General features: G+C 48.3%; 1 protein-coding gene across 1 annotated transcript; it reads left to right on the forward strand.

Annotated features, from left to right (window-relative positions):
• The first annotated feature begins 250 nt into the window (after positions 1-250).
• Positions 251-7,844, forward strand: ALOX15 (arachidonate 15-lipoxygenase). The gene is given in 17 exon segments (XM_065896426.1): positions 251-385; positions 1,937-2,095; positions 2,097-2,142; positions 2,417-2,498; positions 2,583-2,705; positions 2,865-2,965; positions 3,158-3,321; positions 4,192-4,330; positions 4,485-4,699; positions 5,968-6,054; positions 6,158-6,233; positions 6,236-6,326; positions 6,479-6,600; positions 7,174-7,215; positions 7,218-7,273; positions 7,387-7,554; positions 7,665-7,844. Coding segments are annotated over 17 exon segments (1,986 nt in total).
• Positions 7,845-15,480: the final 7,636 nt, after the last annotated feature.

Genomic DNA, 15,480 nt, shown 5'->3' on the forward strand with positions numbered 1-15,480 from the left:
CCCTACCATCGTCCTCCCACCTCTGCGCCCTCTACCCTCCCCCGGGGGGCCCCGCCTTCTTGGAGTCAGGGCTGAGCTCTGGGCAGCGCGGAGCTGAGGACCCCAGAGCGCGGACAGGCGGGGTTGGTTGGAGACCTGTCACCCACATCCCGAACTCCGCCAGGCTTCGGAGGGGAGTGGTCCCGGGCCCAGTTATTTAGCGCATCCACTCTTCTTCCCGCTCAGAAGGGGCGAAACTTCTCTGGGCAAGATGGGTCTCTACCGCGTCCGCGTGTCCAGCGGGTCCTCGCTCTGCGCGGGCTCCAACAACAAGGTGCAGCTGTGGCTGGTCGGCCAGCACGGGGAGGTGGCGCTCGGGTGGCGCCTGCGGCCGATGAGGGGCAAGGTGAGCTGGCCGGAGCCGAACGGGGTGGGCTGCGCCCCTGGCGCCAAGGCCCACAAGTCCCCTGGAAGAGACGCGCCGCAGCCGGCCTCCAGCTCCTCCCGGCGGCTACGGGCGCACGCCCCACGCGCGGAGAGGGCTAGGAGACCGCGAGAGTAAAGCGCGTTAGGGCGGGACGCGGCACACGGTAACTGCTCAATAAATGTTCCCGCCGCCCACCCTCCTTGGAATTGGGATAGTCTTGCGCGCCCGTCGTTCCACAGAAGTCTGTTTTTGGAAACTCAGGGGTCCTTACAGCGGCCGTCCGTCTCCTGTCTCCTCTTTTAAAAGCTACTATTTCAGATCTTCACAGATCTTCTCCGACCTTGCGGGCTTTATCTCTGGGATGTGGCGGGGATGGGGAAGCAGGAAGAGGGGGAAGAAGAAGCCAAGTGATGAGAGCACTCGATTTCCCCACCCACCCCCTCTCCCATCACATCTACCTGGTATTCGCTCCTGGCTCCTGTTACATTTTGCCTCCGCCGACCCTCAGATTCCCATCTCCCACCCAGCTCTCTCCAAGATCCCCAGATCTGATGTCTGGCCCATGGACGCTTCAAAGGACCATGCTCAAGTGAGGTCCTCCCCTCTCCCCACGTCCCAGACCGCTCCCCTTGTATCCCCCAGGTGCACTCCCACCTCCGCCTCTCTTCGCCTCCGTCTAACCAAGAATCGATCGCTGTCCAGTCCATCTCTTAGACATCTCCGGCATCCATACCCTGATGTCCATCCCACTCTGACCACTAATGTCCCCTCGAACCTACGCCACCTTCATTCTCTTCACCCGCCTCACCGCTTGCGCCCCTGCCCTTCCAAGCCCTTCTGCAGTCAGAGCAATTTCTTCCCAATACATTCCCATCCTTAAAACATTCCCCCGACTGAAAACATGTGAATGGCTTCCGCTTACTCTCAGCACCAAGCCAAAGCTCTTGGCTTAACCTTCCAGACTTTACGATCTGGTCCTGCTCATCTGCCCACACCTCGCGCTCAGCGCTCCAGCTCCGCGACGCCGCTCGCCCGGCCTTGGCCTCTGCTCTCCCCGCTTCCCCTCCCTGGCCTGCCTTTCCCCCACCTTTTCCTCTTTCTCATTCTCCCCGGCTAAGCCCTTTGCACCTGTGCGTCTCCGCTTTGACGGGATGTCCTCGGGGAAGCTTGCTCCGGGCTGGGTGGGGCCTCTGTGGGCGCTCGGCCTTGGTGACGGGGTCGAGGGGACAATGTCTGTACACTGGTCACCAGTGCGCTCGCGGGTGCCCAGTGCGCAGCCCAACGCTCGGCGCAATCAGTGACTGCAGGGAGGAGTGCCCCTCTCCACCTTCCGCCTCCCGCCTCACCCGGGGCTGAGGAACTCACGACCGAGAATGGGGTCGTGGAGCTGCCTTCTTGGTGCGCGCCCCCTTCCTCTCTGGCTCCTTTCGCGCCGCTTTCCCAGAGGCCCAGAGGGAAGGGCGTCCAGAGCTCAGTCCGAGGATTCCTTCCAGAGAGCCCCTCTTGTTGACCCTCTTTTGTCGCGGGCAGGAGGCGGAATTCGAGGTGGACGTGTCAGAGTACCTGGGGCCGCTGCTGTTCGTGAAACTGAGCAAATGGCACCTCCTTCAGGATGACGTGTGGCTCTGCAACTGGATCTCTGTGCAGGGCCCCGGGGCCAGTGCGGACCAGTTCAGGTTCCCATGCTACCCGCTGGCTGGAGGGCAAAGGCATTCTGAGCCTACCCGAGGGCACTGGTGAGCAGCGGGGGGGGGCTTGGGGGTGTGAGAGGCCTCCGGGGGCACGAGAGAAGTTGGGGGTGGGGGAGCGAAGAAGGGGGCGTGGTCTTTGGGGGTCACGGAAGAGGCGGGATGCTGGAGCTGGCACAGAGCAGCATAGAGACTGGGGGTGTGCAGTGATGCTGAAGGGTCAGGGGCCAGCCGCAAGGGCGGGCTGAGGGACCCTTGGCAGGGACAGGCGAGAGGCTCTCAGGAGGAGCCTCATGGCCCATGCCCTCCTCCCCGCTTCTAGGTCGCACAGTGGTCGACGACCCTCAAGGCCTGTTCAAGAAGCACAGGGAGGAGGAACCGGAAGAGAGAAGGAAGCTGTACTAGTCTGACCCACTCCCACTTCCTGACCCCCCAGGGAGCCACTGACCCTTCCCCAGTACCAATGCCTGGTTTCATTTCCACCGCAGGTGGGGTAACTGGAAGGATAAGTTAATCCTGAATATGGCCGGGGCCACAATATGTGACCTCCCCACAGATGAGAGATTTCTGGAGGACAAAAGAATTGACTTTGAGGCTTCGCTGGTCAAGGGGTAAGAACAAGGCATGCTGGGTGACAGGGGGCTGTCCTGGTCCAGTGGAGGCCAGTGGGTTTATGGACTTCACAGGGCTGGACCAGCCCAAGGTGGATGCGTGGGGTTGTAATGTTTAATTTTGAGAATAACAAACTCTTCTCCCATCCTTCCCTGAAGGCTGGCAGACCTAGCCATCAAAGACTCTTCAAATATTCTGACTAGCTGGAACAGTCTGGATGACTTCAACAGGATTTTCTGGTGTGGCCAGAGCAAGTTGGCTGGATAGTGCCCCTACCCCAGTATTTCTCTCGGGACCCTTACCTCCAGATCCTACCCAGTCTAGGGAACCATGGTTGGGAGACCAGAGGCCTGGGCCCCTCCAATAGGCTGGAGTCAAGTGGGGATGCTTTGGTGGGGGTTGGAAAGACCAGGAGCTCAGATCCCACAGAAAACTGCACAAATGCCATCCCCAGAGCGGGTGCGGGACTCCTGGAAGGAGGATGCCTTATTTGGGTACCAGTTTCTCAATGGCTCCAACCCCATGTTGCTGAGATGCTCCAATCACCTTCCTGCCCGCCTAGAGTTTCCTCCAGGGATGGAGGAGCTGCAGGCCCAGCTGGAGAAGGAGCTCCAGGTATGGACATAAGAGCCCTAAGGAGACCACACAGTGAAATGCGGGTGGGGTGTTTGCGCTGCTGCAGGGTCTACCGTGGGCCCAGCTTGCTGCCAAATGGCGAGATGGGATTCTACAGCAGAAATCTTTTTTTTTTTAATATTTATGTATGTATGTAAGTATTTATTTAGCTGTGCCGGCTCTTAGTTGTGGCATGTGGGATCTTCGTTGCAGCACGTGGGATCTTTAGTTGTGGCATGCGGGCTCCTTTAGTTGCAGCATACGGGATCTAGTTCCCTGACCAGGGATTGAACCTGGGCCCCCTTCATTGGGAGCGCAGAGTCTTAACCACTGGACCACCAGGGAAGTCCCTACAGCAGAAATCTTGAGTGATCCTGGAGGGGTGCCCCTCCATGGCTTTCCTCTCCTAAGGAGAATAGCATGCTGTGGAGGAAGAGTATGTGATGGGTGACAGAGACAGAGTCAAAATGAAGAGCTGTAACTGGGTGCTAGGGACTTAGGGAGAGTGTGGAGTAAGAGAATCAGGGTCAGGGCTGGGGCTGTTGATGGGGAGTCAGCATGGAACTAATAAGAGAAAACGCATGGGATTTAGGGTGAGACAGACTTGAGCTTGAATCCTGGCTCTGCTGTTTATAAGCTGTGTGACTTCAGGCAAGATATCTATCCTCTCTGATCATCTGTTTCCTCTTTTATAGAACTGGGGCTAATTCAAGTGCATCTAAGAATTATATGAGGCAATAAGCACATGATCCATCACCTGGTAGGAAGTAGGTGATGGAGACAAATTAGTTTCCTTCTTCCTTCGGGGAATCAGAGTGGGAAGAAGATGTCTTATGCTGATAGCAGCCCTTGCTCTCTGCCCCCATCCAGGGAGGCACACTATTTGAAGCTGACGTCTCCTTGCTGGATGGGATCAAGGCCAACGTCATCCTGTGTAGCCAGCAGTACCTGGCTGCTCCTCTGGTTATGCTGAAACTGCAGCCTGATGGGAAACTCTTACCCATGGTCATCAGGTGAGAGGACCCAGGCTGTAAGGGAGCGGCAGCCGTCAGATGGAGAATGCTACGCAACTTTGGAGGAAGAGGAAGAGCTTAAGCACGCAGGGAAGGGGAGTCTGTTGTGCACTGGCCCTCACCCCTCCCAAATCCCACTTCTGTCCCTCTTCCAGCTCCAACTGCCATGCAAGGGGTCTCTCCCACCACTGCTTTTCCTGCCCATGGATCCCCCGATGGCCTGGCTCCTGGCCAAATGCTGGGCCCGCAGCTCTGACTTCCAGCTTCACGAGCTGCAGTCTCATCTCCTAAGGGGACACTTGGTGGCTGAGGTCATTGCTGTGGCCACCGTGAGGTGCCTTCCATCGATACATCCTATGTTCAAGGTAACACTTTATCCCCCCCTCCTCCCCTGCTCTCTGCCCCACAGAGTGGTCCCACCTCTGGAAGCACCTTCTCTGTGGAATCTCAGCTTTTGGGAAGAAGCAACCAATAAAAGACACATGAACAATGGCACGAGAGCATGGCTTGCTCTGCATTTCTAACAGGGTGATATCACTTCCCAGAGGAGGTGAAAATGATTCATTGATGGGGTGGAGAGTGGTGGGAGGGTGAGGGAGTGGGGGGCAGGAAGTCTTACTCTTTTTATGTATAAAGCACAGATACACATGCAGTATATAAACAGAACACACAAATGACTGAGGACTCCACCCAGGGAGAGGGGACCATGCAAATAATATAAAAGATTTTTCCAGCCAGTTTTGAAGGGTTCCCAGGTAGTAACACATAGGCCAGTTAGAGGGGCTCAGGTCAGCGACAGTAGCTGACAGAACAGAGTGTTCGTCCATGAACGTTTTTCTTGGGTGTCTCCAATGGGGCAAATAACCATCCTAGATGCCGGTGCTAGGCAAGACAGCCAAGGTCCTAGCTCTGGGGATTTTCCTATCCATTAAGCGCTAACAGACGGTGAAGACTGTATTGTAATAGATCAGCTGTGGTGAGTACACTGCAGAGAATCAGAGCAGGGTGATGTGATCGTGAGTTTAGACTGGGTGGTCGGGATAGGCTCCTTTCAGGAGGTGACAGAGAGAATGAAATTACACAGAGCCAGCCATGAGCAGAGCACGGGGCACATGGCTCTAGGCAGAGGGAACAGCTTAGTGCTGAGGTCCTGACTCAGGAACAAGCTTGGAGTGTTTGAAGGACAGAAAGAAGGTGAGTATAATGGACAAAGCGGAGGGTAGGAGATGAAGTTCTGGAGGTAGCAGATTAGACCATGTTCTGGAGGGCAAAAAATTATTTTTATGTATAAAGCACATATATATTTACAGGAGGTAACAGATATATAGTATATCTGTAGCACTAAAAGTTCATGGGGCAGGTAAGAGTACAAAAAATATCAAAAAAGCCTCCTTGGAGAAGTGATAATGAAAACAAAGGTGGAGAAACACTGAGAAGACCATGAAGAGAAAAGGAGAACGATTTCTTTCAATGATCAAAGAGCATTAAGTCAGTGGTGTTGAGGGGCCGCTGTACTTCAGTCCCTGCTTTTCCCGAAGACCTGGTACCTTTCCTGCTTTTCAGCCCCTATTTCCTGCAGGGATGGGCCACAGCTGTCTTCTGACCCTGCCCTTCCCTGTTCCTCTCCATCCAGCTTCTCATTCTGCACATTCGATACACCACGGAAATTAACCTCAGGGCCAGGACTGGGCTGGTCGCTGATTTGGGAATTTTCGACCAGGTATGAGGAGAGAAAGGGGGCGGTTCTGGAGTTCACGCTCCCTCCGGCTCTGGCCGCGCGGGGCAGGTGGACTGGCCTGACCCTGCCTGTCCTTGCTCCTCAGGTGGTGAGCACGGGTGGGGGTGGCCACGTGGACCTGTTCAAGAGAGCAGGAGCCTTTCTAACCTATAGCTCCTTCTGCCCCCTGATGACCTGGCTGAGCGGGGGCTCTTGGGAGTCAAGTCTCCTTTCTATGTGCAAGATGCCCTTCGGCTCTGGGAAATCATCTCTCAGTGAGATGGCAGGGGGCGGTGAGGCCGGGGAGGAAGCTGGGGAAACAGGAGGTCTGTGGCCCATCTGGCGGGCTGCGCGGGCAAGGAGCAGAGGGCCTGGGGGCTCCCTGTCGTCAGCCTCAGCTCCCCCGCCCTGACCCCTCCACTGGCAGCTACGTGGAGGGCATTGTGAGTCTCCACTATAAGACGGACAAGTCTGTGAAAGAGGATCTTGAGCTGCAGGCCTGGTGTTGAGAGATCACTGAGATTGGACTGCTAGGGGCCCAGGACCGAGGTAGGATGAGCCTCGAGACCCCAGCACATGATTTCTCCCTAGAACTTCCCCAGAATCCTCTCTACTTCTATGGAACCTTCCAGAAGCATTCCCAACCCCTATGAAAACACCCAAAGCTTTCCCAGATTCCTTTTCCTCTCAGCTAGAAGCAGGTCTCCATCCTGTGCACTGAGAGCCCCTCTAGGTCCCAGATGCAGTGGGACCAGAGGTTGCTCATAAATGTTTAACAACTGGCTCCCTGGGGAAAAAAAAATGCCCCGATTTGTAGCATTTGCCCATTTCCATGGTGTAAATATTGCACTATGGCTACCAAGGTGATGTCAACCAGCTTGCTAAATACTTGAACATTTGACATCATTGACTCTTGTGAGCCACACCAGCACCCCACTGAGTGGGACCCTCCCAAAAGACCTCCCTGCTCCCGCCACCCCAACCCACGCTCGTCTCGCTTCCCACAGTAGTTACTGAGAGTCCTTGGTCCTCTTCTTACCTCTCTTGTTCTCCTCCTCAGTCCCTCTGAACTCTGCCTCTATCCTTGGCCTCACAGCTTCTAACTCTCCTTACCCCTTGCAGGGTTTCCCATTGCCCTACAGTCCAAGGACCAGCTTTGCCACTTTGGACCACGGGCATCTTCACCTGCACTGGCCAGTACAGCTCCAACCACCTGGACCAGGTACTTATCATAGGGGGGGCAGCTGGGCATTTGTGCCTGGAGGGGGAAAGGGGCTGTGTGCAGGTGGTCTTAGGGGTTTTCATGTTTAGTAGACATTGACTGCCCCTCCTTAGCTCGACTGGTATGCTTGGGTCCCTAACGCACCCTGCACGATGCGGCTGCCCCTGCCAACCACCAAGGATGTGACATTGGAGACAGCGATGGCAACACTGCCCAACTTTCATCAGGCTTCTCTCCAGATGTCCATCACTTGGCAACTGGGCAGACGCCAGTCCATCACGGTGAGAGCCAGGTGCCTGGGTCCCCGAGTAAGGGGGCAGGTACTGGGAGCTGCGGCACTCCAGACTGAGCGTCAGTGAAGCTCTCAGCTGCCTTTCTCCCCTCTGTCCAGGTGGCTCTGGACCAACATGAGGAGGAGTATTTTTCGGGCCCTGAGCCCAAGGCTGCGCTGAAGAAGTTCAGGGAGGAGCTGGCTGCCCTGGAAAAGGGCATTGAGATCTGGAATGCTAAGCTGGACTTGCCCTACGAATACCTGTGGCCCAGCCTGGTGGAAAACAGTGTGGCCATATGAGTGCCCCAAGCCTTGGGTTGTTTCGACCCCCTTCCACCCAAGCCACACCCATCCCCTAGTGCTCTCAGTCTTGCCCTCCCCAAACCCCATCCTCTTCCCAACTCCCATCGTCCCCAAAGTCACCTTTTCATTGTCTGCGCCCACTGGGAACAAATTTTACTCCAGATGCAGGACCTAGGGACCTTGCCCCTATTTCTTCTGCCTCACCCCCCACCCCCACCCCTTCTTCCTTGATCTTTCAGATCACCCATAGGGCAGGTTAACAGCCACATTTTTTTTTTTTTTGCGATATGCAGGCCTCTCACTGTTGTGGCCTCTCCCGTTGCAGAGCACAGGCTCCAGATGCGCAGGCTCAGCGGCCATGGCTCACGGGCCCAGCCGCTCCGCGGCATGTGGGATCTTCCCAGACAGGGGCACGAACCCGTGTTCCCTGCATCGGCAGGCGGACTCTCAACCACTGCGCCACCAGGGAAGCCCCAACAGCCACATTTATACAAACAGTTCAAAGAATAGAGTAGGGTGATAATGAATGAATGAACCTTTTATGAATCAAATATGATTCTGAACCTGAATTCAGTTAATGACAGGAAAAAGATATTTTAGACTAATGAAAGAAAAGAATTTAGTCCAAACTATGCTAAATCAAATATTGGCAAAAGAGTGTACAGCACATCTTTCTAACTGGATGGGATTCACTGCTTGTCCTGAGACCAGTCACAACACAAAGCAAACCATTAACACAGCAATTCTCAAGATTTTCATTTCATGGCTCACTTAGAAAGTGATAAATGGAAGTTAACTGGTTAAACTGCAGAAGCTGCTCTCAGCTGGAGGTATTTGGCCTCAGGGTTTTGCCCAAGGGATCCATATCAATAATCCATTTGCACTTCATCAGTTGGAAAGCTCCAAGTAAAAATGATTAACTGGAAAAGTACTATAAATCTCATTATTTTAACGGGGGGGGGGGGGGGACAACAAAGGAGTCAATAAAATCCAACTTCTGTATCTGATTAAAAGTTTGGAAAAACAAACTTGGAAGTTTGATTTCTTAATATGATCATCTGTGGATATGGTAAAACAGAAACTAACAGTAAACACAAACCAGAACTGTTTCCTTTACAGTACGATCAAAGTTGCTTCCTGCCTCTGATTCTATTTAATTTGGCAGAAGACATATGGGTGATGCTTGGTCTGATTCTTGAAGGAAGAATAGGAAATACAGAGTTGAGAGGTTGGGGTAGAGTTTAATGCTGGGATCCAGAAGAACCCACAAGGAGGTAAGAGAGAGCATGGCGCAGCTTCACACCAGAAATAATGCAGTCTAGCGAGTGAGAGAAGCGGTGGGAAGGGGTGGTCTCATGAAGAACATGTTTCACGCCAGGAAATTAGGCTTGACCTTTAGGAAACAGCCATTGAAGGATTATAAGTAAGGGTATGACAGGGTCCTGGAAGTCACACTCACAGAGGCACCCCCTTCCCCTTGGAGGCCATACCCCTGTCTCCTTGGAGGCCACACCCCCTTCTCCTTGGAGGTCACAAGAATGCACAGTGGCCAAGTGAACAAGGGCTGAATCTTGGGCAGACAGGCCCTGGGCAGGAGTACGCAGCAGTTTGTTTCCCAGTGAGAGGGCCTGGGCTCTGGCGACTCCACACCGTAGCTTAGCGCTAGGTGTGGGGCAGACAAACCCAGGAGAAGTCTGTCACAGCGGCAGTCCAGATCTCAGGCAGCAGTACAGTTACCTCAATTCCTGCAGCCACAACACCCTTGACCCCCCAAGCCCCAGCCCACTCCACACCACAGACTTGTACTAGATCAGGGAGGAACACAACAGAGAAAGGGGTGCGACCCTGGGCTGCTTCTGAGTGGAACCACGGATGCCGACACAGGTGGCGCAGAGCTTCTCTGTGACTACACGGGCCTCACTTGCTTCAACAACCACCTCCTGGGAGAGAGAGCCTGACTGAACCTGACTCTCAGGACCTCTACTCCAGAAGCTGGGGAGCAGACCCCACCCTGACAGGATGGAGACAGCCATGGAGCAAAGAGGAAGCCCCGCCCAATATCCAGAACAGGGTCTGGACACCACAACACCAACCACATCCCCTATACCAAGGGGTTAGCTGCCAGCATGCTCTGAGGAAAGACATGGATGGCATCCATACCAAAACCAGCCCTCGGGACTTTCCTGGCAGTCCAGTGGTTAGGACTCCATGCTTTCACTGCCATGGCCTGGGTTCAATCCCTGGTCAGGGAACTAAGATCCTGCAAGCCACGCAGCACGGCAAAACAACAACAACAACAAAAGCCAGCCCTCGCACCAAAAATAATGGATCCACACGGTCTACACAGGGATACTCTCACATAAAAACAACCTGCAAGACCACAGTAGATAACTGTTTCTCCTGAATGCCTAGAGACAGAAAAAGTTAAGTAAAATGAAAAAGCAGAGGAACTATTCCCAATTAAAAGAACAAAAGAAATCCCCTGAAAGAACAAATAATGAAACAGACCTCACCAGTCCACCAGACCCCGAGTTAAAAAAGGAGGCAATAAAAATGCTAAAGGAGTAGAGCAGAGATTGGCAAAACATTGTAAATCAACTATACTTCAATAAAAAAATGTTTAAAAACGCTAAGGGAATTAAGAAATTATCAACAGAAATGCAGATCACTGTAACAAGGAAATAGAAACTATAAAGATGAGCCAAAGTTAGACAATTCAATTGCTTAGACCAATCTAGAAGCAAGGAATAGCAGACTAAATGACACAGAAGAACGAATAAGTGATCTAGAAGATAGAATAATGGAAATTACCCAAACAGAATGACAGGAAGACAAATAAAAAAAAAAGAAAACAATAATGAGATCTATGGGGTAATATAAAGCGTGCCAACCTACGCATAATAGGGGTTCCAGAAGGAGATGAGAGAGAGAGAAGGGGATGGAAAATGTATTTGAATAACATCCAGTCATGATAAAAACTCTCACCAAAGTGTGGGCATAGAGGGAACATATCTCAATGTAATAAAAGCCACTTATGACAAACCCACAGCTGACACAATATTCAACAGTGAAAAGCTGAAAGTCTTCCCTCTAAATTCAGAAACAAGACAAGGATGCCCACTCTTACCACTTCTATTCCTTTTTTTTTTTTTTTTGGCCACACTGCACAGTTTGTGGGATCTTAGTTCACCGACCAGGGACTGAACCTGGGCCACAGCAGTGAAAGCACCGAGTCCTAGCCACTGGACTGCCAGGGAACTCCCTCACCACTTCTATTCAACATAGTATTGGAAGTCCTAGCCACAGCAATCAGACAAGAAAAAGAAATAAAAGGTACACAAATTGGAAGGGAAGAGGTAAAACTGTCACTATTTGCAGATGACATGATACTCTATATAGAGGACCCTGAAATCTCCACACAAAAACTATTAGAATTAATAAATGAATTTAGCAAGGTAGCAGGATAAAAGATAATATACATAAATCTGTTGCATTTCCTTACACTAATAATGAAATATCATAAAGAGCAAGCAAAAAACAATCTCATTTAAAATCATGTCAGAAAAATAAAATACCTAGGAATTAACTTAACCAAGGAGGTGAAACACCTATATGCTGAAAACTATAAAACATTGATAAAGGAAACTGAATATGATTCAAAGAAATGGAAAGATATCCCATTGAATATTCTCTTGAATTGAAAGAATTAATATTGTTAAAATGGCCATACTACCCAAATCAATCTACAGATTTAATGTAATCCCTATCAAAATATAAATGACATTTTTCACAGAACTACAACAAATAATCCTAAAATGTACATGGAACCACAAAAGGCCCAGAATTTTCAAAGCAATCCTGAGGAAAAAGAACAAAGCTGGAGACATAACCCTTCCAGACCTCAGACTATACTACAAAGCTTTAGTAATCAAAACAGCGTGGTTTTGGCAGAAAAACAGACATATAGGTCAATGGAACAGAGTAGAGAGCACAGAAATAAACCCACACACCTATGGTTAATTAATCTATGACAAAGTAAGCAAGCCTATACAATGGAGAAAATATAGTCTCTTCAACAAGTGGTGCTGGGAAAGCTGGATAGTTTTAGGTAAATCAATGAAATTCGAACACTTCCTCACCCCATATATAAAAATAAACTAAAAATTGTTTAAAGACCTAAATATAAGACATGACACTTTAAAACTCCCCAAAGAGAGCATAGGTAAAACATTCTTAGACATAAATCACAGCAATATTTCCTTAGATCAGTTTCCCAAGGCAAAATAAATAAAACAAAAAATAAACACATGGGACCTAATCAAACTTCAAAGCTTTTGCACAGCAAAGAAAACTATCAACAAAATGAAAAGACAACATACGGAATGGGAGAAAATATATGCAAACAATGTGGCCAACAAGGGGTTAATATCCAAAATATAAAAACAGCTCATACAACTCAATATCTAAAAAGCAAACAAACCAATTTAAAAATGGACCAAAGGGACTTCCCTGGAGGTCCAGTGGTTAAGACTTCACCTTCCAGTGCAGGGGGTGTGGGTTTGATCCCTAGTCAGAGAGCTAGGATCTCACATGCTTCACAGCCAAAAAACCAAAACATAAAATAGAAGCAATATTGTAACAAGTTCAATAAAGACTTTAGAAAACAATGGACTGAAGACCTAAATAAATATTTCTCCAAAGAAAACACACAAATGACCAACAGGCACATGAAAAGATGCTCAACATTGCTAATTATTCAAGAAATGAAAATCAAAATCACAATGAGGTATGACATCACACCAGTCAGAATGGACGTCATCGAAAAGTCTACAAATAATAGGGCTTCTCTGGTGGCGCAGTGGTTGAGAGTCCGCCTGCCGATGCAGGGGACACGGGTTCGTGCCCCGGTCTGGGAAGATCCCACATGCCGCGGAGAGGCTGGGCCCGTGAGCCATGGCCGCTGAGCCTGCACGTCTGGAGCCTGTGCTCCACAACGGGAGAGGCCACAACAGTGAGAGGCCCGCGTACCGGAAAAAAAAAAAAAAGTCTACAAATAATAAATGCTGGAGAGGGTGTGGAGAAAAGGGAACCCTCTTGCACTGTTGGTGGGAATGTAAATTGGTGCAGCCACTATGGAGAACAGTATGGAGGGTCCTTAAACAACTAACAATAGAGCTCCCATACAGTGCAGCAATTCCACTCCTGGGTATACACCTGGAAAAAATGAAAGCTCTAATTCAAAAGGATACATGCACCCCAATGTTCATAGCAGCACTATTTATAATAGCCAAGACAGGAAACAACCCAAGCGCTGAACAGCAGACGATTGGCTTAAGACATACACACACATACAGTGGAATATTACTCAGCCAGAGGCAGCTGCGGAGGGACAAATTAGGAGTATGGGATTAAAAGGCAGAAAATACTATACATAAAATAGATAAGCAACAAGGATTTACTGTATAGCACAGGGAATTATACTAAATATCTTGTAATAACTTATAATGGAATATAATCGGCAAAAAAAAAAGAACCTGAATCACTATGCTGTACACCTGAAACTAACACAATATTGTAAATCAACCATACTTCAATTAAAAAAAAACACACAGTATGTCTGCCAAAGGTGGCAGTCCCCCAAAGATTGGTACTATATGTACTCCAAGGATAACAAAGAAAAATAATTTCCTTCAGAAAGCATCTTTGAATCAGAGATATTATAAAGGTCATGAAATCTTCCAAATTAAACAGTTTCTATTTTGTTTAATTATAAGAAATTAGTAAGTGCTTTGTAAAAACCTAAGATAAGAAAGTGCAAAGACTAGCTGGGCCGGGGCTAGGTAGAGATAATACCAAAATTGATGGTGCTTTAGATACGACAGTCTTTAGGAAAGATTCTCTTTAGGCTGGAAGAAAAGGAAATAATTGTCAGAAGAAAATGACATCTTAAAACTTCACAGTCTTTGAAAAGAGAACCAAGTCATTAATTATACTTATTACCTTCCACAAATATATTACATCTGTAATTAAATTGGCCTCAAAGGGACAGAGTCTTATTATGGTTTTCACGTTTAAAAGGGTATTTTTAAGTAAAAAAATATATTACTCAATTAAGTTATAGAAATTTAGTTAAAAGATAAATATTACATACTGGACGTTCCTCAAAAAACTAAAAATGGAACTACCATATGATCCAGTAAGTCCACTCCTGGGTATATATCCAAAGAAAATGAAAACACTAATTCAAAAAGATACATGCACCCCAATGTTCACAGCAGCATTATTTACAATAACCAAGATATGGAAGCAACCTAAGTGCCCATCAACAAACAGATAAAGAAGATGTGGTATATATACACGATGGAATATTACTCAGCCATAAAAAAAGAATGAAATTTTGCCATTTGCAACAACATGGATGGGCCTGGAGGGTATTAGGCTTAGTGAAATGTCAGGGAAACACAAATATATCACATATATGTTGAATCTAAAAAATAAAGCAAACTAATGAATATAACAAAAAAGAAACAGATTCACAGATATAGAGAACAAACAGTGGCTATCAATAGGGAGAAGGAAGGTGGGAGGGGCAAGATAGGGGTAGGGATTTAAGAGGTACAAACTACTATGTATAAAATAAATGAGCTACAAGGATATATTGTACAGCACAGGGAATAAAGCCAATATTTTATAGTAACTATAAATGGAATTATAATCTATAAACATTTTGAATTACTATGTTGTATATATACCGGAAACTAATATAATATTGTAAATCAACTATACCTCAATTTAAGAAGATAAATATTATATACGGATGAGAAAAATAAAACCCATATAAGTTAACCGTGCAAAACAACTGTTATTAATAAAAAATTTACTCAGTATTCTTTTTTTTTTTTTTGGCTGCGTTGGGTCTTCATTGCTGTGCGTGCGGGCTTTCTCTAGCTGCAGCGAGTGGGGGCTACTCTTTGTTACGATGTGCGGGCTTCTCATTGCGGTGGCTTCTCTTGTTGCAGAGCATGGGCTCTAGGTGCACGGGCTTCAGTAGTTGTAGCACGTGGGCTCAGTAGCTGTGGCGCACGGGTTTAGCTGCTCCATGGCATGTGGGATCTTCCCGGACCAGGGATTGAACCTGTGTCCCCTGCATTGGCAGACGGGCTCTCAACCACTGCGCCACCAGGGAAGCCCTAAATTAGTATGATTTAAATAAAAAATCTTTATAAACTAGTTCTTACAAGTCAGATAAAATTGAAAACTTTGTGTAGCTATCAGTTATTCCACCATACTATCTGGGTAGAAAGTTTTAAGATGGCACATTTTTCTGACAAATGCTTATTTTCAATGATGATTATGTTTCATGGTATCAGTTTAAATGTATTTTCTAAAATTCTTAATTGCTTATGATACCTTAATCTAAATCAAAGTTGAGGTAATTGAGTACTTTTACTTTATATGGAGGCTACTATTGAAATTAAAAATCACAGAGCAGAGTAAATAAAGCACATGGTCATTGTACAGCCTCCAGATGTCTTCTTGAGTAACATATTTTTGTTTTTTAGGAGAGCCAGTAAAACTCCTTTAAAAGAACTAGCGCTTCCCATACTGATGTGTTTCTCAATTTCAGGGAGGG

The sequence above is a fragment of the Phocoena phocoena genome, chromosome 19 (assembly GCF_963924675.1).
Source record: "Phocoena phocoena chromosome 19, mPhoPho1.1, whole genome shotgun sequence".
Lineage (NCBI taxonomy): Eukaryota > Metazoa > Chordata > Mammalia > Artiodactyla > Phocoenidae > Phocoena > Phocoena phocoena.